A 22,678-nucleotide genomic window follows, 5' to 3' on the forward strand; every position below is an offset into this window, starting at 1 on the left:
AAAACAAAAAATAAATACTATTATATACAGTAAGGCAACATGATGCATAGCATCTAACGGAGAAGTTAAGTTTTGACTTTAACAGTGACAGAAGGCCTCAGAAACAACTCACAAGGTGAAAGCACAGACAACATATTTCAAAACTGAGTATATGTCTTCATTACAGTGTATCTATAATGAAGGAGTCGCTCACACATTGTTTTGATGTAGTTTAGCTCTTAAAGGAATCCTCCATTTTGAGAAATATGCCTGTGCACTGTCAGTTTAGCCTGATAGCAATTCTATGATAGTTTATTAGGTTATGAACTGACAAACAGAAAACCAATTAATGCAGCCACATATAATTAATAAATAGATAAATTATTGCTGTCTAACATGGAAAATTTAGAATGCCTGAATGAAATTGAAATGAAACTATGTATCAATATCAATTACTATGTCACAATTCAAGGAAAAACACATTTTCAATCTGTTGTCTCTAAAAAGTAAATTGTTTTTTGTGAATATCCATGTCACAGGAAATACACAGATTTCACAGGAAATGCAGTAAGGTGACAAAGTATTCTGCATTTCAGGGTTGTCCTGCATATAAACTGGCTAGTACTGAATGCAAAACAATGGCTTTACTTTTCATTAGGTGGCAAAATTGAGCTTTTTTTTTTCTTTCGCTAGAGTTCCAGCACTAAGTCTCGAATGTCTGTGACTGTCAATGTGTGACTACACCATTGGTCCAGTGCTCACCGTTACATCGGTGTTCAACTTTCTGATTGGCTGTCTTTCAATGTGGTTTGGCACAAACAGTTACTATAACACCATGAGGGAATGTGACCGGTCGAATCCTCTCCTCTCCTAATGTCACAGCCGAAACTACCATCGAGAGAGAGTGGGCAGGATTTCGTCACGGAGCTATGGCAAAGACTCCATCTTTATATCAAACCTTCAGTTCCACACATCCTTAAAGCCCCAGTGTGTAATTTTTGTAATTTTCTGGATCTTACTGAGCCCCCGACAGGGGACACTTTATGGTGGTGCACTGCTAATTCCATTTCCGGTTTACAGCAGCACTGAAAATTCAAAGCGAATGCAACGTTTTCTGGACTGTTTTGTCCAACCGTATTCAACACGACGTAGCAAACATGGTGACTTACAAGGAAGTCAGGTCCACCTAATGTAACTATATTTTACTCATTCAAAGCTGACGAAAAAACATCAGTTCTTTGTTGCAGGTGATTATACATATATGTAACACATAGTTATGGACAATATATGCAATATCTGTGAATAAGTTCTTCTAAATATTACACACTGTAGCTTTAAACAGTCCAGACAGTCTAGTTTAAAAAAAAAAAAAAAAGCTTTGCATCAGCCAGGCCTTTCCAACCACAGCTCAGGGACACAGCCACGAGCAGACACTGTCATTGGTTACACAAGCTGCTTGTACAAAGCAAGAACAAGGAAATGCATATCTTATTTGATTCATGTTATTTTTTGTTTGGTTTGTTTCAATTTAGGTACCTTAAATCTTCCACAGGCTGAACAGTAACTTTACAGACTGTGGTTGGAATGATCTGCTCACAATATCAAAAGAAAAAAAAAGTTTTTAATGAATGAGCAGATGCTTGTCAAGCAGCAGCAACTGTGCAACCTCATTATTATGTGGAAAACATATACCATTATCTTTGCAAATACACACTCTGAGGTGTACACAACTGCAGACTGATGGCCAATCCAGCTGTATCATCAGAAACAGATGCTGTGTTTCGAATAGCTAACCCTAACAGCTCAGTGGTTTTTATTTCTCTCCTCTCATATCTTATTCTTGAAGGGACAGAGATAAATGACAAGCACCCGTTGTCCAATCACACAGGTAGGCTAGCTACGTCAAAGGTGAAACTATACAACATCCAATCAGCTGTCTTTTTATATGTTGTATTATATATTAGTTGCAACAATGGTTGGTTTAATTTGTTAGCCAAGCTGTGAGCTAAATTCCGACAAGCACCCTGCTTCCCTGCTTAGCGTTTACCTAAGAAGTTATTATTTTGTTTAATTTGAAAGAATAATCATACTCTGACTCTACAACATACTAATTACAATGAGCTGGTCCAGTGAGGTTTTGGTTAGATCTGTATTGATGGTTTCTGTTTGGTTTCTAGATGCTACAACCTCTATTTTCTCATGTCATAAAAACATGGAGTGGTGTAATTGAAAGCAAATGTTAGATAATGTGTGGGCTTGGCTGTGAGCATTCTTCAGATAATCTTCAATAACAAAAAAAAAAAAAGTTGGAAGTCTTTCAGAGCTGAATAATGTGAGACAGAACCAACGGTAGTAATAAAACCAACTGTAGTAATAAAAATGTGTGGAGGTACTTTGTTATCCCAGTGTTACATGTGGAAACATACTTTTCACAGAGAGACTGTGCCAAGACACAAAGTCGGAAACAGGCTAATGTTATCACTTGGATATTTTTAGACTAGTTTGCAATGTAGCTGGACACAAAAAGCATGAATGAAAACTGTATTAGACATTAATAACATACACCGATCAGCCAAACCTTCAAAACCACCTGCCTATCGTTGTGGAGGTCCCCCTCATGCTGACATAACAGCTCTGTTGTCCTGTGGTGTTGGGACATTGGTAGTGGGTTCTTTGGGTCCTGTGGGTTTTGTGGCTGGGGCCCTCTATGGATATAACTTCTTTATGTATCTTATGTGCTTGGTTGAATTGGGATTTAGGGGAGTTTGGAGACCCGGTCAAAGCTTTGGGCTCTTTGCCATGTTCTTCCAGCTACGTCTGAGCAGTTTTTGCAGTGTGGCAGCACATTGCCCTGCTGGGTGAGGCTGCTGCCAGCAGGGAGTGACATAGGGGGGTCTGCATGACGTCTGGTCTGCAACAATGTTTAGTTGGGTGGTTTGGGTGTATATTCCCGCATTTAAACTGAATACTCAGTTGAAAACTCTACAATGTTTAGGGTCCAAATCTTTTCTTAAATTGATGGTCAGTTGTGCAAGGGCTGGAAAGTGCTTCCACTCATAAACGTCTCATATACGTGCGGTACAGAGGGGTGGACCAAGGTGAAACAAAACTGTAAAAATGTAATTGCTATGTGTATAACCAATCCATTATGGTGATGCAAAAATGCATAAAAAAGAATGCACACAATATTATAACTGCAGATACTGTAAGATGTAATAAAATGCATATGATATTATAATGTTAATATTTAATTATAATTTCAGTGGCAAATTGTTAATGAAAAATGTTAAAAAAGGGTAATTCATGTTTCATGGACACATTTTTGTTAAGCAATTTCTGTTTGCAAAGACAAACACACACAAACATCTAAAGCTGAGGTCATTTCCAGTAAGCCCTCTACAGAGACCTGGCCAGCAACACAACTGACACTGATGCTGGGTGGGAAGACAGTGAGGGGTGATTTCCTGTTCTTTGCACTTGAAATACACTCAATCAATGTATTGGGGGTTATTATTACTATAATCTATATGTTAAAGGGGAAGTAAGCGATTTTAAACCAGTGCTAGAATATTTCCTCACGGTCCGCTAGATGTCGGTTCTGTGTGTGGGATGTCACAGTCTAAATAATTCTTTGCAAACCTGTTTAAGAAACATATCTGCAGCTGTAATCTGCTGTACAGTAGTGTTACAGAAGCTCTAGACATGTCATGTAAACTGATTTCACACTCTTGTGTTGTTTAAACTACAGCTCGGCTGAGTGGTATCATGTCACAGCCGATCTGAAAATAGCCCAGGTTGTGAAAAGCTGTCACTCAGCGTGATGTTTGGCTCATGACTATATTTGTGATGGCATCCTACTAGAGCCTGTTGACGGAGTTGTAAACAAGCTGTGCTGAAACGAGTATCCAGAGGCCTGTACAAAGAAGCACAGTTAGCGGTTAGCGACATACTACCTTCAGGTTTGACCCTAGGTTTTCAGGGTTACACTGGTGGTTCACTTCTTATCGAGATACATCGCCATGGTAACTTTACGCTGTATAAAAGCAAAACCTAGTGACTAATTGATTATTTTGGAAAATGGCATCACCATCTATAGAAGATCCTGTTGAGCTTGAAACGTGAGAGGGCAAAATGAGATAAGCAAAACCCTTTGGGTTTCCCTAATGATTTCATTCGAATACAAAAATGATAATATACTCAGATCTACATGTGCTCTTGTTATGAGGCATTAGGTTAGTTGACACATTCACAGCTGCAACTGTTGCTTTTCGTCTGGATTATTTCACTACTTTGGATTTGTCAAATATTACACTTTGCCCTTTGTTTGTAAAATACGTTGCTCTGCTGCCAGTAGACTGGTCCATGTAACCGTTTGCACTCTTGTAATCCTAAAACCTGGGTGACAATCAACTTTATAACCACTATTATGTAACCACTTAGTGAGAGCACGTTGGTTGGGCTTTGAGAAAGAGAGAGTGTGTGTGTGTGTGTGTGTGTGTGTGTGTGTGTGGGAGCGTGCGTGTACGAATAAAAAAACAAACAGTTACTTGAATTTTTTTCCCCCACCAGATAGTAGTTATTGAGTTGAACTGCCCTGGAACAGAAGGTAGGATTGTCCCACGTGGTGAAAGCAAATCCTAGTCCTAATCCTAGTCTAATAAAAACCACAGAATTTCCGAAAAACAAAAAACAAAACAAATACTCTACAATATTTCTATGAACATCTACGTTCCTATTAACATGTCTTCACATCATATTTCTTTGGTCTTTAAACAGGTTGAGCTTTGTTTTTTGTTGGTTCAGACCGTCTTGATGTTTTAAATGAGAGTTTGTATTTGAGTCAGTGGATGAACTGGCATTTAATCATTTTAATAATGCTGTGCTGTGGATGTAATGTAAAAAAAAATTGAATAGTCTAGTTCTGTTACTTTTTTGAAACAGTGATTATTAAATTTAAACCTTTGGCTTTGATAGCGAGCAGGCGTAGTCAGCAGGCTAACGGCACAGAATTGTCAAAGTTAAAATGTCTGCCATCGCTTGCATGCAGACCTTTGAAGCTGAATCAGATTTCAAAACATACAGCAACCAACTTAGAATTTGAAATGTATTTGAGCATAAATGTATCTGCAAGTTTCCATGATAATGGCAACTAGTTGGACTGTTACCGTGACTGGGTTGTTGTATTGCGACATGAAAAGTAACTGAAAAGATCTTTTTTGTGTCATTATTAGGATAAATAATGTTTTTAAATGGAAATCAGTATCACTGACACTTTGACTAGTTTTTTCTCTGTAGAGTTTGGCGTATCAAGGCTAAACAAAATGAAACTTGGAAAGGAATTCATAACCTTGCCTTGAATGAATAATTTGTGTATACAAATCATTGTTCACAAAGCAATTTTTGATTAGTTTCATCAGTTCTTTAGTCTCTGAATGCTAAAGTTGCTGAATTTAATGCTGGTGGTGTTTATGCCCTCAATGTTTGATAAGCAGGTAGTTTCCTCCTTTGTGCTTATTGCTGCTGGCAATTAAACAAACCTTCCAGTCTGGAGGCAGACATTGAGATGTGCTGCTGGTGGAATCAGGCTCTGAACCTCCACGACCAAGAGCTCATCAGACAGAAGCTTTGAGTGGAGGGAAGTCCTTGGCCATAGCACTATGGATACTATGTCAGGCCCACGCCACCACATGAAGGACATGTCAGCCCCACGCCACCACATGAAGTCACCCATGTCCAACGCCAGGCCTCATACATCTTCCTCTTTCACACAGGAGCTCTTCTCTGTTGATGCATTGCAGATAGACAGTCTTTGCTGTCAGCCCAAACAGCTACAGTTGGCTGCCGAGAGCCACTTAATAGTCTGCCAGGTAGTCTGGGTGTCCATGAAGGACACAGTCTCATAGCGGGTCGGTCGACAGCAGGGGTGACTACTGACCTTTTTGGTGGAGATGCTCCCAGTGTCCATCAAAGTCTTGAGGGCCAAGTCATAGTTCCTGCGGGAGCTGTGGCACGTGCCAACACAGTACTTAAAGAGGACTATCTCATCCGAGTCATAGCCAAGGCCAAGATCCCGCACCCGCATCTCCTTTCTCTCCAAATGGCAATCGCGGGTGCTCTTGGTCTTCTTGCGGTTCCTCCTTGATGTTCTGGTCGGGTTTGGGTCTCGGGAGGAGCGCCGCCATCTGCCCTGGTGAATTTCCTCTTCCTGTATCAGTGACCACTCTCCTTTAGGGAAAACAAAACACACATGCAACACTTGGATAGTCAGTAATTTAATTGATCCAAATATTCTTTGAACATTTCTGACTCATGATGTAGAATCAAAAAAGCAGCATGGGGTCACTGCAAAAGATACAGTTGTCCAGGAAGTTCAAATGCTCATTGGGGTTCTTTATACTAAGACTGTGGTCGAATAGGCGAAGGTTCCAGGCTGAGCGAAACAACCCAGACACAAAACAAATATTACTCTAGTTGTATATTCTGTTCATGTTCATACTATTTCAACATTTCAGTCTTGTTTTTTTTTTTCATCGATTTAGTTTTTATTCTCATGGTAACTGATGGTAAAAATGTTCCCTCTGTATAAACTGAAAACATCCTTCATGAGGAGGTGTGATTCTGTCTCGGACAGGAAACCTTATTTGAATTGTAGGAGTACGGATTTCCCTAAATCACATGATGTTTTCAATTGAGGTCGAGGAATAGTGGTTAGGAAAGGATAAAATCTCTTGACTTTTCTCTACAGCCTGAGACTAATGGCTGACCAACACAGATTTTGTGTCGCTCATTTCCTCAAATCCTGTTTCACACTCCATTCAGAGGCTTTCAGAAGCTTTGTGAATGGCTATGCAAAGATTTTTAGTAAGTCTCTTAATGGTGAGATATGACACAGGCCAACATGTCTACTCTGGCCTTTAGAGACTGGAACGTGAACAACTTCACATACATACATTCATGCACTGGATCACAATGGAGCTGTATGATGTAGCAGGATGTGTAATGAAATTAAGAGCAGACATGAGCTTTAAAAGTGGGAGTGAAATGTTCAGGTTTTATGCTCTATCAGAGTGGTGTGAATCGTACTGCCACTGTGAGGCATCATTATCAGGAGGGGAGGAGAGCCGTTGGCTGAGCTCCAACAGGGGCTGAAGCTGTTTTCTTAGTTGCCAGGAACATTTCAAACAAGAGTTACCCAGCCCACTGTGCAGACCTGGCACAGGTCTGACTGATTTCCACTTCCTGACCTGGGGGTGGCTTTGGCCTGCGCTTTCTCTAAATGCCTCCACGCAATATTTTCCTCGTGGAATGGTGATTACCACTGTAGAAGGCTAATTTACGGGAGCATACTTGCATGTCAGCTCATGCCTTAATGTTTTACGAAAAGAAAACTTGTAATCATGTGGAAAAAAAGATGAGAAAAATGCACAGAAAGATTCCCCAGGCAAATAGCACAGGCCCCTCTCAGTCAGACTCTGCTCAGGTGCATATCCAGCCATGTTAAAACCTGCCACATGGATCTGCATTATTTCATGTAATTATAAAACTATTCCATGTTACAACTGAATGGGGCAATGATTAGGCAATCATAGACTAAACACTGTTGTTAGTGAGAGTGCAGTCACGAGATCAGAAACATGACGATGAAAGCATCAAGCATCGCACAAACCGCAGGAACACAACTTGGGTTTGCCCAACAGCACAACAAAGACAAAGTCAGATACACCAGAGACTGACGCACAGGGCATCAAACACTGTGCCAACTGTTCCGCAACCGCTTTTTGTTCTTCTGGTCTTCGTGTTCATCCAAGCATCAGACAGTGGCAGAAAACAAGGCTAACTTCAACTAAACAATTTATATATTTATATTTACTCTCTCCCGGAAAGTGAACAGCCATTATTTACATCCTTGTTGTAAGCACTATTATTATTAACTACTTCCTTTTGCCATTCAAACCCTGTTGTTGGGTGAGTGTATCATTATTTTCTTTTTTTGTACTGACTGTTATTCCTTTCTTCTATAAAAATGCTTTCTGTCTTGACTGATTGACTGTTGTACAATCCTGAATTTTTGTGATGTTGTAAATTCAACATTTTAGTCTAATTGTACTTTCTATCTTTTAACTAACTCTGTCCCTTCAGAATCTCAAGCTGTTTTCACCAGCACTGCTCTGATTGGTTTAGTCTGAGATTGGTCCAGCAGATTGTACGAGTATGTTTTATGTCTCAAGGCACTATGTAAAGTGACTTGAGAATACATTGTCTTGTCTGTGATACGGCGCTATACAAATAAAATTGAATTGAATTGAATTGAATGTGGGCCAAAAGAGATCCCAGGGGCCGATCCAGGATTCTTTAACACGAAACGGGGCATTTTTTGACATTTTCACTGATTTCCCAGGAAATAAATCATATATTATGGACTGATATCTATAAGTGTGGTCAATTTGCTGTCGCTTGATTGAATTTAAAGGGACTGTTGGGCCTTGGTGGTGGTATCCACTAAATTAGAGCCATTCTACTTTACTCTGGGAACCCTGCTCATGGCCCAAAAATGCATGAATAGGTGTTCTATATTCTACTTGATACATACTGCAGAGTGTGTGTAGTACATACTAATCAAATACAGCTCTCCCCAATATATGAGTGATTACCCCCCTTAATGATTCTAGGTGTTGTTGTTTCTGACAAGCCACAGTGAGTCCCTACTTCCAAAAAATGATACTACAATGATCTGAATTATGAACAGCTTCCAGTGGTGGCCCAGACTTTCACCTTCCTTATCTATATCATATGTCACATTAGAATAAAGACCCAGGTTTTCTGCTGCTGATAGAGGGTAGAGCAGATACGGCTGATTTACTTTGATTAATTTTCAGTTTTTTATTCATGACAAAAATGCTCAAACAGATTGATGCTGATGATTTAAGTACACACATTCAAACTTTTTCAGTAGTAATGGCGGTGTCTGTTCTTAGTTCTTTGGTGTGAGCATTATTAGAAAGTGTCATTAATCACAAAATATAATGAAGTCTGGTTTGGCTACATACCAAAGTACTAGAATAAACAGACATATAAGCCACAGCCATTCATCTTATTTCTCAGCTGGCTGCAATGAAGAGTACAATGATGCCTGACAGAACATACACAGGGGGCCTTTCTCTATCAACCAAAGCCATACTCAGAGTTGAAAACTACCAGGCAAACTTCCACAGGCTATATTAGTCATCTTGGAGAGAGGATGCTGATATGTTACAGCTTCCACTTCAGATTTATTGAACAAGGTCAACAATGCTCTGACCTGTGATGGAGCAACAAACATAACAAACACAGACCAACAGGACATTTTAATGTGGGATCACTGCTGAATTGGGTACGAGGGATGGTTTACAAACAGGGCTCTAGCAAAGGTAGGGATTTGTTTGAGCAAGGTGCTTTGGCAAAAACCAGCTGTCTTCATCATCATCATCCTCCATCTGACATCCAGATGCCTCAACAAAAAGCAGCAGTTAATCTGTCTCACCTGTGTTCTATTAGCCCCGCCCTCCTTGTGTGTATTTAGTCTCTGTGCTTCCCTTTGTCTTTGTCGGGTCGTCTGTTGTTTTTCCCCAGTCTGTTCCTGAGAAGTCGGTTCCTGCCTCTTTCCCCTGGTCTGTTTCTGCTGTTTCCCCGGGTCTGTTTCTGCTATTTCCCTGGTCTGTTTCTGCTATTTCCACTGTTCTGTTTCTGCTATTTCCCCTGGTCTGTTTCTGCTATTTCCCTGGTCTGTTTCTGCTATTTCCCCTGGTCTATTTCTGCTATTTCCCCTGGTCTGTTTCTGCTATTTCCCCTGGTCTGTTTCTGCTATTTCCCCTGGTCTGTTTCTGCTATTTCCCCGGTCTGTTTCTGCTATTTTCCCCCGATCTGTGTCTGCTATTTCCCCTGGTCTGTTTCTGCTATTTCCCCTGGTCTGTTTCTGCTATTTCCCCGGTCTGTTTCTGCTATTTTACCCCGATCTGTGTCTGCTGTTTTCCCCGGTCTGTTCCTGCTATTTCCCAAGTCTTTTTCTGCTATTTTCCCCCGGTCTGTGTCTGCTGTTTTCCCTCGGACTGTGTCTGCTGTTTCCCCTGCTCTGTTTCTGTGCTCTTCCGCCTGGCTCCAGTCTTTTAGTTTTGACTACCTTTTTGCTACATGTTGTGGACACCCTTGGTTTGATTTTGGTTTCCGTTTTATTATTAAATCACCTTTTTCGCCACCTCTGCATTTGGGTCCTGCTTCCTGCTCACCCGTGACAGAACGACCTGACCCAGAATGGACCCAGCAGGTGGGGGTTATTTATACGGATCTCTGTGAGCTGATTTATACACTGACTTGTATTTAAGGAGACTACATGAGAGACAATGGCAAGGAGAATAAAGAGACTGCGCTACACTTAGCTCCCAAAGAAGTCTCAGAGTAGCCCTGGTTAAAGTTTTTTTTTACCCAGCTGGCTCAAGGACTTTTTGAACGACCCGGACTCCCAGCCAGTCTCCCAGTGTGCCATCCAGCCAGCATCACAGTGGACTAGCATCAAGCCTGCTAGCATCCAGTCAGCCTCCCAGTCGGCTAGCATCAGGGTTCCTACTGTGCAGCTGGTCTCCACGTCGGCAGGCCTGCGGCTTGCTTGCCTCCAGCCGTCCTCCACGTTGGCTAGCATCGGGCCTGCCATCCCCTGTTCCTGCGTCGGTGGTCCAGCAGATTCCTCCTCCTCGCCAGTCGGTGGGCCGATCGACACGTTCCTCGTCGGTGGTCCGGCCAACGCCTGCTCCACGTCTCCAGTCGGTGGGCCTGAGCACGAATCTCTGCATGTCTGGCTGACATTTCTCAGAGGATGTCTACGCACCACCTGAAACTCAATCTGGACAAGACCGAGATGCTCTTCCTTCCAGGAAAGGTGTCTCCCACCAACGACTTCTCCATCACCATTGAGAACTCTGTGGTGACCCCTACTCAAACTGCAAGGTACATGGGTGTGACACTGGACGACCAGCTGTCCTTCACTGCCAACATTGCAGACACGACCCGCTCCTGCAGATTCATCCTCCACAACATCAGGAGGATACGTCCTTTCCTCACAAAGAAGGCGACGCAGGTGTTGGTGCAGGCTCTTGTCATCTCAGACTACTGCAATTCCTTCCTAGCTGGTCTGCCATCATGTGCCATCCGACCTCTGCAGTTCATCCAGAATGCAGCGGCCTCAGTGGTCTTCAACCTACCCAAGTTCTCCCACACTACACCGCTTCTGGCTTCCGGTGGTGGCTCGAATCTGATTTAAGGCACTGGTACTCGCCTACCGTGCTGCGAATGGTTCAGGCCCTTCCTACATCCAGAAAATGGTCAAACTTTACACTCCAGCCCGTCCACTCCGCTCTGCTACTACCAAACGGCTTGCTACTCCCTCACTGCGAGGGGCAGGCAACCACGGCTCATCTAAATCCCGTCTGTTTTCTGTCCTGGTTCCTCAATGGTGGAACAAGCTCCCCATTGACATCAGAAGCAGAATCCCTTCAATGCTTCCGTTGCAGACTAAAAACTCACCTGTTCAGACTGTAACTTACTCCCTGAATTTATCATATTAAACACGAAAAAAAGAAAAGTTGCACTTAGTTACAAATAGCCCTTGAGGTTTTTGCCTATTTGATGAATGTTTATGAACTTATTAATTCTTGCTCTTTTAGTTATATCTTCATGGTTGAATCCACTTATTGTAAGTCGCTTTGGACAAAGCATCTGCTAAATGAATGTAATGTTATATTATTTAATGTAATGTCCCAGCATGATCTCGAAAATGTTAGTTTCATTCATTCATTTTTAGTAGGCCTGACTACTGCAACGACATCTTTACACGTCTCCCACAAAAAGCCACTAGACAACTGCAGTTAATCCAGTATGCTGCTGCCAGGGTTCTATCCAGAACAAAAAAAAATCCCCAAATCACACCGGTCCTGAAATCACTGCATTGGCATCTTGTGTCTAATGGAATTGAGTTTAAAAATCTATTGCATGTCTATAAAGCAATTAATGGGTTAGGACTGAAATACACTTAGATCTCCTTCAGTCGTATGAACCCGCCAGTCCCCTCAGATCTTCAGATGCTGGTCTGCTTATTGTTACCAGAGTCAGAACGAAACAAGGAGAGGCAGTTTTTGTTTTTTTGTTCCTTACGTCTCGAATAAACTTCCGGAGAGGTTTGCCTCCAAGTTACTATCTTTTACATCTGGTCTTTAAATATTTCTATTCAGGAAGAATTCTCTAACAGAACCAGACTCATTTCTATTTGACAGGGAGTTTTAATAAATCTAGGTAAACACTATTATTTACTGTTCCATGTTTTTGTGGATATTTTCAGATTTTTATGTATTTTTACTGTTACCATTCCCTTGCACTGTCCTTTGATTTAAATTTTATATATACATATATTTTTATTCTATTTTAATCTTGTGAACCTCTTGTCTATATTTCTTTCACACTTGCATTTTATATTGTTATACATTTACTGTATTCTTTTATTGTTCTCTGAAGTACTTTGAATTAGATTAGTTGCCTTGCCTTATGTATAAAACCAGGATCACGTTTGTATTGCAATATGAAGATGAGACAGGCAACTATTTGTTAGATAGTCAGCAAAGATGTAAACACACACAAATCCAGTATTACCAGAGTTTCTGCACTGCACAGTAATGATGTGTAATGAGTCATTATGTCACCTAGCAAATTTCCCGGAACGGAGGAGTCCCCTCAACATTAGTGAGACTCTTCTCTTCTCACCACAGTAGTTATGAGTGGTTATCTGTGTAACCGTAGCTCTGTCAGATCCAACCAGTCTAACCGTTCTCCTTTCACCTATCTTACCAACAACAGTGGCTCCTCACTGTTACGGGATGCTTGCTGTTTGGACTCCATGCTGTGTAGAAACTCTTGTGTCAAAATCCAGGAGATCAGCAGTTTCAGAACCACTCAAACTCTCATGTCACAGTCAAAGTCTCTAAGGACACATTTGTTCTCAAGCGTGATGTTTGATGAGAACATTACCTGAAGCCCCTGACCTGTATCAACACAGTTTTGTTTCATACACTGTAATCCCAGGTGTTCCTATCAAAGTGATCCGTGAGTGTATTTGCCCAACTGACCAGTCCAGACTGAACTGCAAGAATTTTTTTTTGACTGCAGCAAATTACATTTAAATATATTTACAACAAACAAACATCAAAAGCCCACCCTGACACTGGACACCTTGCTGATAAAATGAGAAAGTAAAAGACTCACCAAAGGCACCGGGCCAGGGTGTGTGGATACTGCCGTCTTGTCCCAGGTCCTCTGCAGGAGGCCAGGGGGGCTGCCTGAGGACACGCGGGATGTCTGACTGAGCCTCTTTATTGTCCTCCTCAGCAAACACATCTTCCACCAGTGTCAGCAACGACGCCACCACCCACAACATCACCTGAGAGTGTGAAGGAACACAGTTACTGTGGGCAACAGGCAACCTGGTTGGTGGGGGAGGCTGAACAATTCACAGACTGAGTTGCACTTCATCGCAAAACAATGCGGTTGAGGTTGCATATTTTTCACTGGAGCACCCAAGGTGTGTGTTTATGTGGTGCTTTTGCTGCCAGGCACTGTGAACCACAACGCTGTTAGACAAGCCCTCACTCTCAGCCCACTGTGACTCATCCGACTCACCTAGTTGTAATAATCTTACACAATGAAGTGAAAACTTGGTAACAAGAGTGATTTATTTTTAATCCTTTGTGAAACAAAACACTATCTTCTAGAAATGACATTTATATACAACTCATTAACAACAGCGTTCTGAGGGGAACATTTTTGAAGTATTATGTTTATTGACAATTTACTTTATTTGTCTTCTTCCAAAGTATCTGATATACAATATGATTTCAAGATTATTGGATTGTCATGGTTCTGTTTAGGAATTCTAAAACTAAGTGAAGGATCATCATCTGGTAAAAAGTCCAACATTTAACCAAAACCACAATATTACCTCTGTTGCCTAAATGTAACCACAGTCAGGAGTCTGGATGAGGCCTGGTGTCAACACTGCACACCTGCTATCAGCCTCCACCACCACTAGCCTGTGACTTTGGTGCAGAACATGTAGCACTTCATTCATAAATAAAACCTGCGAGCATCATCTGGGTAGGGATTACCTTTGTCACCAACCTAAAATTTAAAATTTTATCAAAGGGTGTAAAGGTTTTTGCTCGAAAATGGCCATGGTTCAATGAATGTCCCGCTCTTCATGATGTGAATCATTTCACTCTCAACCACAAATAGGACACGGAAGGTGGATGAGCTACCTGAGCTGCTCTGGATCTCAGGCCAGGGTCTTTATCCTTTCTTGTGTTAGGAACCAAGACATTTGGGTTGTAAATTCAGTTCAATTCAATTCAATTGTATTTGTATAGCACCAAATCACAACATACATTATCTCAAGGCACTTTACATAGTGAGGTCAAGACCTCACAATATTACAGGGAATCACAACAGTTCCCGAAATGAGCAGCTCTGAGATTGTGGAGGAGAGAAAACTCCCTCTTAACAGGAAGTAATTTCTAACAGAACCAGACACAGTTGTGGGCGAAACATCTGCCTCGACCGGTTGGTGAGAGGAGAGAAATGGGGGAGAGAGAGGGTACGTTATGGCCTGTTAGAAGCTGGAACCGAAAAAAGTAAATCCAGTGTAATGAGGGTTATTTCTAAAATGGATCTCACCTAAGATTACAAACTACATGCCCTTGAATGTAATTAGTTCACTTCAATAACACATTTTAACATACATTTAATTTCTCATACATTCCTTCTATGAAAAAACCTTCATGACAAGAAAAAACATTCTGATTATTATTGCAATTTGGAATTTAGTATAATACTGCTAGTGTTGCCTAAAGTAGCCTGAACCCAGGAGTCACCGTGATGCTGATGTCATTTTTTGTATGTTTTTCATCGACCTTTTATTTTCCACAGCATAATGTTAGAATGAAAACTAGTAACATGACGAAGATAAAACAATGTGACTTTACTCTACTTAAATGGAACATCTTGTTCGCAAAAATAGTACCAGAAGATGCTTCAATGCTTCCTTTCCTATCTCCTTTAGCATAGGTACCACTCAACCTTCCTATGCGAAAGGAAAGGAAAAAATACAAGTCCCACATTTCATTGCAGCAGCAATATTTAACGTGACGCGACATGCACCAACGTAAACAATTAAATCCGAAGAAGAAGAAGAGTATGAATATGACCCAGAAGGAACGCACGTCATCATGTAAGCTACAAATGAATCATTTATGACTGATGTCACATGGTGGTAAAACACTGAACCATGATGGATGGCGCCGCTGTGTTTTTTATAGTCCATCATCAGAAATGTGTAGTTTCACAACGGCAGACGCACGTCAATAACATCCGCCTTTGTATAATGATGTAGTTTAGTTTAAGTGAGTTGGATTCTCTGAGCAACTCAGTTGGATTAGTCCTATGAATCCTCTTTTACACCTTTCCTTGACCTCATGATGTTTTCCACTGAGGCCAAGGAATAGTAGAGAGGAAAAGACGATAGGAAGGACAATCGGAATCCACCCAATGTCACCTGACTTTCGCCTTTGCTTCTTCTATGACCACTAGAGGTCACCAAACAATAAAGTGTAAGTGTGGATCATAATAAGATGTTGCCCAAAAGGAGGACAGTATTATACATTCATAGCTTTACTTGCTGGCAGCTTTCTGCTTTTGTTGGCACATTGCTGTATTTTCTCACCACTAACTGTTCACCATTGATCAGTCACGATGTATAAAACCACAAGCAGGACTGTACTTGTGCACATACATGAGACATTAGCGAAGAATCATTTTTAAAACACTACTGCAAAGTGCCACGAATGGACAAATCAACCGTTAGGATAGGATATAGGATATTTCTCTAGAGAGAAGCAAACTTTGACCTGCTCATACCAGTTAGATGAAAACTCAATTATCACAGTCATAAGGATCCATGACCTGGTGTGTGTTACAAATGTCATGTTGCAGTCTACATCACAGTGCTGACTGACTGATGACATCCATCGATACATACTACTGCGGCTTCTTGAGTATCTGCATTGGATGTTGTGATCTACGTTGTTTCAAACATTGTGGAAAATGAAAGCTGCCTTAGGTAAGCTGATCCATCCTGTTCCATCAGATCTTTAATGGGACCTCTGCAGAGGCCCTCTCAACAGTCTTACGGGAGACCCGAAGCCGACACCTAAACCTCTTTAATTACTTAATTGACACCTGACACCTTCCCACCGGACAGGTGAGGTTAATATTTTAACATCACTTATGAAATGGGTTTCTCTGTGGTGTCTGGCGGGAGCTTAAGGCCCAGATCAAATGGGCAGTGTAGTGGAAACTGGCTGGGGGTGAAACATATATACAGACCGCCTGCCAGCAAATCCTACAGGCCAACTTCTCCTTCTCATTCTCAGACAGTCTTTCATTGATGAAGGGTAAAGACCTCAGTGAGTTAATGCCTGAATAGCATGAGCTGTTACCCAGCCAATGTAGGGAGCTCCAATGAGTAAAACAGAAGCCTACGTGTTCCGTCAAACATGTGAGAGACAGATGAGTGAAAAATTAAGATGAAATCCTCTGATGAATACAACAACTGAAACCTGCTTTCTGACAACTCAATCATAGTACTCGGGACCCCAACATAGAGGGGCCCTGAGAAAGCCTGAAATCAAACATTTGATCGTACCTGCAATATTTTAATGTTCTGTTATAAGCATTAAAAATCAACAATTACTGTTGTTTAGTTAGTTACAGTAAGAAGTTTGATAGACCAGTTTGGAACCACATGAACAGTTATTCATTCATTCATTCATCGTCTACCGCTTTAACCATTTAAGGGTCGCGGGGGGTCGCTGGAGCCAATCCCAGCTAACATTGGGCGAGAGGCGGGGTTCACCCTGGACAGGTCGCCAGCCTATTGCAGGGCCACATACAGATACGGACAACCATTCACTCTCACATTCACACCTACGGTCAATTTAGAGTCTCCAATGAACCTGACCCCATTCTGCATGTCTTTGGAGTGTGGGAGGAAGCCGGAGAACCCGGAGAGAACCCACGCATACACGGGGAGAACATGCAAACTCCACACAGAAAGGCCCTGGTTGAACCGGGATTCGAACCCAGAACCTTCTTGCTGTGAGGCGAAGGTGCTAACCACTACACCACCGTGCAGCCCATGAACAGTTATTCTCTCTTCTTAATTCTTACAGTGCAAATACTGTCTATTCTTATGAAACAAAAGTGTTAATCTCAGAAATATGTTTTCTACTTAATCTGTGATAACACACAACTACTACCGTTACCATACCTTATTCTTAAACGTGTTGGTTCACGCCTTGAAAAGAATGGAGGTTGGGTGAAATGCAACCTTATAGACCAAAATAAATTTGGTCTATAAAAATAGACCAAATTTATTAAGTATCAACAAGGGAGAATGACTCTTCCTGTGGTACTACTACCTTATATGGACCTCACTGAGAAAATCATCTGATGATTGTAATTTGTGTACGACAACTTCTATACTTACTATCAATATGAAGTAATTATGAGATAGTTAAGGGAAACTCTTTATGGTCCAGAATACAACATTAATAAGTGCTTTATTATGACAAATAAAGAACCAATATGCTTTAATAAATATATATATTAAAAGAAAAATAGTTCATGTTGAATACGTGAACCTTAATGTGTTGACACTATTTCTTTTATCTGGGGCAATATTGTCACAGTTCTGCTCCTACCCTGAAGTCTTTTTGGTTAAATTGTATTTTTAGATATTGTTTGCTCTGGTATTACTCTATGTTTGGATTCGTGTTAACTCCCCTGTGTCTCTGCCCTGGTTAAATTACTTTTTGTTAGCCCTCTAATTTCCTGTTTTATTGGGATTTTATCTCTTCTTCCTTTCAGCCTGTCTCATTGTTGGTCATGTACTTGTTGTTTTTGTATCCCACCCTTGTGATTGCCAGCACCTGTTCCTAAAGTGCTTCACCTGTGTTCAGTTATCCCTGCCTCCCTTGTGTATAGTCTCTGTGCTCCAGTAGCGGCCCGTAGTCGTAAAATTTATTTTCGATATTTTTATAATTAGGTATATTACACCTACCTTTATTTAGTAATCACATTTAATAATTACAACATTAGAGAATAGAAAATACATAAACATAGCAGCCAGCAGCAAACATAACGCTGCAGTAGTCAACACAATTCAATAATAACAGGCTAAAACCAGAGTGAGTGACAAAGAACCACCCACTATAAACACAGCTGAACAACACAGGAAATAAAATGAATATGACATGTTTTGGGAAGGTGAAACGTAATCAAGTGCACATAAAGAAGTAAATAAAATAGGATAAATACTGTCTGTCATGTCACAGTCTCATCCCGTCACATCACCTATATAGATATTTAACGATCACATCTGTCCTGTGAAATGGTATTTTATGGTATTTCTACAGTATTACTGCAATTCCCTCCTAGCTGGTCTGCCGGCATGTGCCATCCGACCTCTGCAGCTCATCCAGAATGCAGCGGCCCGGGTGGTCTTCAACCTACCCAAGCTCTCCCATACTACACCGCTCCTCCGCACCCTGCACTGGCTTCCAGTGGTGGCTTGAATCCGATTCAAGGCACTGGTACTCGCCTACCACGCTGCGAATGGTTCAACCCCTCCTACATCCAGAAAATGGTCAAAATTTACACCCCAGCCCGTCCACTCCGCTCTACTACTGCCAAACGGCTTGCTACTCCCTCATTGCCAGGGGCAGGCAGCCACCGCTCATCTAAATCCTGTCTGTTTTCTGTCCTGTTTCCTCAATGGTGGAACGAGCTCCCCATTGACATCAGGGCAGAAGAATCCCTTCAATGCTTTCGTCGGAAACTGAAAACTCACCTGTTCAGACTGCACCATACTCCCTGATTTTATTATATTAAACACAAAAAGAGAATAAATGCACTTAATTACAAATAGCAAATTTTTTGCCAATTTGATTAATGTTTATGCACTTAATTAATTCTTGCACTTTGAGTAATATCTTCATGATTGAATGCACTTCAACCATACGTAAGGTAATGTAATGTAATGTATTAGAAACAGCAGTAAATCATGCGCGCCGCGGACAAGCTCAAGAAAACAGTAGAGGGCTCCAGAGTAGAGCAGTAGGGCAGGAATCATTCCCAATGAGCCTCTATCTACGCTTATTGGAGTTCCTATCTCTGACCACGTGGTGATCTGAAAAATCTGCCAGCGACAGAGGGGTGCTAAGGTCTCCTCCCACATTATTGCGTGATCCACTTTCAAAATTCAAAAGATGTTGACTTACTTACAGAATAGGTCATATTTATTGCAATATACTCTATGTATGATGTATTAACATGGAAAAATTGTTTAAAAAGAGGAACTATGTTTTGGGTTGGATGATTTTTTTTAGTGTTGGACTTATTTTCCCTTCAGAGACTGTAAGCCTGTTTTTACTTCTCCCTCCGACTTTGAAAGGCATGCATGGTTTAGTTTATGATTAGCTAACTTATAATATAATGGTTAGCCTGTTGATAATGGAGCAGCATAATTTTAAATTTTTTGCAGTGATGGATAAATGTGACCACATCAGACCTGAGTTCACGACCTGTGATGGAGCTGAATCTAACCTTTGCCCTTTACTCAGGGCAGAAGGAAACACTTTTCCTTTTAGACTAGGTCTGTGGACACTTTGTAAAGTCTTGTTTGCACATGGCACTGACACAATTTATGCATAGAGAACCTTCACTGATCACTGCATTGGTCAGCAGAGTGAATTATGCTCACCTTCCAATTCCTCAGGTGATGCTGGGTTGTCGACACCTCCTGCCTCCACCAGGTTTTTCCATCTGAAAAATGACAACAATAATGATAATAAAGAAAAGCACTCTTCATTCATGGGTCTAGTTAATCATTATTTCAAATGCCTCGCAGAGAGTTTCCAACGGTTTTCTTTCACTTTGATAACAAGGTGCTTCTGTCAAATCTTTCCCACAACTCCCACAAACTTGTTCTAATATTCAATGAAGAAGTTTGATTACCAACAGAATCACTGATAGTGTTTTACTTTCTTATCACTGCATCTCAGTACAACATGAGGCGAATGTGACTATAAATAGCAACAAATACTTAATATCTTTTATTAGAAAAATTACACTGATCAAATTTTCTCATGATCATGAATGAACAGTTTATTAAACAGTCTGACATCACTTCAGCTTCTCTTCATAATAGTATGATTATCGTCAGACAAATGGGAAAAAAAATACTATAAACTTCTGGCTTACTTAAGAAGATTTAGATTTGTTTTTGTTTTAGTTGTTTGATCATATTATTTTCACTTTTACATGTCGCTGAAACCAAATTGACCCGCACGTAACAGCGTTTCTTTTCGTATCATATGAAAAACTTTATTTGTGGTTCTGACGATGTCGCTTGTCATTAATAAGAACTCCGCCTCTTCCACATGAACAGGAATATTGGATGTGTATGAATTTTGTATGAAAATAGAAAGCGCGGTGAATAGCAGCACTGTATGAATATGTGAGAATGGGTGAATGGGACTTTCCTATAAAGTGCTTTGAGTGGTCTATATGACTAGAAAAGCGCTAAATAAATACAGTCCATTTACCATTCACCCACTCATACAGTGCTGCTATTTACCACGCTTTTTCTGTCACATCATACACTGCCGAAAGTGCCGTCAGAGGCAATCAGGGTTAATGAACAGCTCCTTCAGCGACCAGCTCCTTCACCCTAAGTGTGTGAAGGAGCGGCACTGCTCCCAATTGAACACACACACACACACACACACAAACACACACAGACACACACACACACACACACACGAACACACAGGACTCAACCACTGTGCAATAACCAACTGTACAATATTTATATTTATTCTCCATGTGCAACTATTGCTACTGCTCTATTGCTCTATATTATTTATATTTTTATATTTTGTTATATTTTGTACGTACATACTGCTTTTAAAAAATAAATTCCTGTAAATGTCTTTCTATTCTGCTATTTCTTCTATATTCTGTCCACTGTGCTGCTGTAATGAACGAATTTCCCCATTGTGGGACGAATAAAGGAATATCTCATCTTATCTTAAGTGTCTTGCCAAAGGACACATTGACATGCGGACTGGGATCATACTGCCAACCTTTGGGTTAGAGGATGACCGACTTTACCGCCTGAGCCACATCCATTGGTGGGAGGAGAGGTGGGTGTTCTAATGTTCAATTCAACAAAAGGGTGCCAAAAGGGAAAACAAAAAGAAATAAGTCTCTGTATCTCAGAGGCTGATAGGATAAAACAGGTGTTCCTATCAAAGTGCTCATTGAGTGTAAATCACAGGCTGTACATGAAGATGACAACATGGCAGCTCCCAAAAGTGAAAAGTGAAGCAAAATCCTCTCGATCACCTGACGATGGCTGCAGTATAGGTAATAAAACCCAAACTAAAAAAAGCAGGGGGGTGATTTGCGCCCCTGGAACGGCCATCTCTCCTGATCCCCTCCACACCTCGCCCACCCTCACATACCCCCACCGCCCGATTCAAGCTGGGGAGCTGTCCGGAAACTTGTGTGAGATCATGACATGACCAATCAAATTATACTGACTCGGACACTGCTATTCTAAAATAAAATGAGAAAAAAGGTAATTAAAAAATGTTTTCTTAACTTCTAGGATTAATTGACATGACTGACACAGCAGTTATCAAACCAACAAGCCACACTATATGAGGATCAGAGGATAGGGTCGTTTGGCTGCTGGGTTATTTCAGGAGATTGATGGATTCAACCGAGACCGCCCTCCTAGCGTCACAGAGGAACTCCACACTGCCAGAGCAGCCTCCCTCTCCTCTATTGTTCAGCTCGAACTCTCAGCAGCTTTTGATACAGACAGTGAACCACCGGCTCCTCCTCTCCACCCTCCAAGAACAAGCTCCCCATTGGACCTTTAAGGCTTCTGCCACAGACTGAAAACTCACTTGTTCAGACTTCACCTTACTCCCTGAATTAAGAAAATTTGAAATTCTACAATGAGCGCTTGAATCAGTTATTTGATAAATGTTTGTCTATTGATTCTTGCACTTTTGGCTAATGTCTTCATGGTCGAATGGACTTATTGTAAGTTGCTTTGAACAAAAGCTTCAGTTTAATAAATGTAATGTAATGATAAATGTCACTGTCGAACACCCCCTTTGTATTATGTGACAAACAGAGAAGATCATAGTTTGGTACTTTCGTAAGATTACAGGACTTTTGTCATCAAGGTTACAATAATAAAAATGTGGTTAGGGTTACAGACAGAGAGACAACGAGTAACAACTTCCTCCTTTGTCACTTGAACATAAACGCTGTTTTGAGGAATTTGCTGAAAAGATGGATGCTGTGTCACATGGCCATTGAAAACTGTTTGCACAAAGGCACTCTGAGGTCAATCTTAATGCAGTGACCACCGTGTCCCATTTCAATTAACTTGTTAAATTATGCATTTAGTCTTGATGTAACAATGCTTACTATACAGCAGTAGTATCAGAGTCAAATATATATTTGTATAGTAATTACACAAAATCTGTAAATA

General features: G+C 41.0%; 1 protein-coding gene across 1 annotated transcript; it reads right to left on the reverse strand.

The window, feature by feature from the left end:
- Positions 1-1,313: 1,313 nt before the first annotated feature.
- LOC118318814 (neurturin) lies at positions 1,314-19,925 on the reverse strand. Its single transcript, XM_035648824.2, has 3 exons — positions 19,868-19,925; positions 13,261-13,435; positions 1,314-6,204 (listed from the first exon to the last, which is right to left on the reverse strand). The coding sequence occupies exons 2-3, from the start codon at positions 13,430-13,432 to the stop codon at positions 5,795-5,797; spliced, it is 582 nt and encodes a 193-aa protein (XP_035504717.2). The 5' UTR covers positions 13,433-13,435; positions 19,868-19,925; the 3' UTR covers positions 1,314-5,794.
- Positions 19,926-22,678: the final 2,753 nt, after the last annotated feature.

This window comes from Scophthalmus maximus, chromosome 7 (genome assembly GCF_022379125.1).
Source record: "Scophthalmus maximus strain ysfricsl-2021 chromosome 7, ASM2237912v1, whole genome shotgun sequence".
NCBI lineage: Eukaryota > Metazoa > Chordata > Actinopteri > Pleuronectiformes > Scophthalmidae > Scophthalmus > Scophthalmus maximus.

Excerpts from the sequence above, each read along its gene's own strand:
- LOC118318814 (XM_035648824.2), bottom strand. The coding sequence starts at position 13,432 with ATGTTGTGGGTGGTGGCGTCGTTGCTGACACTGGTGGAAGATGTGTTT. Across the intron at positions 6,205-13,260 it reads ACCCTGGCCCGGTGCCTTTG|GAGAGTGGTCACTGATACAG; the intron begins GTGAGTCTTTTA and ends TTTTCCCTAAAG.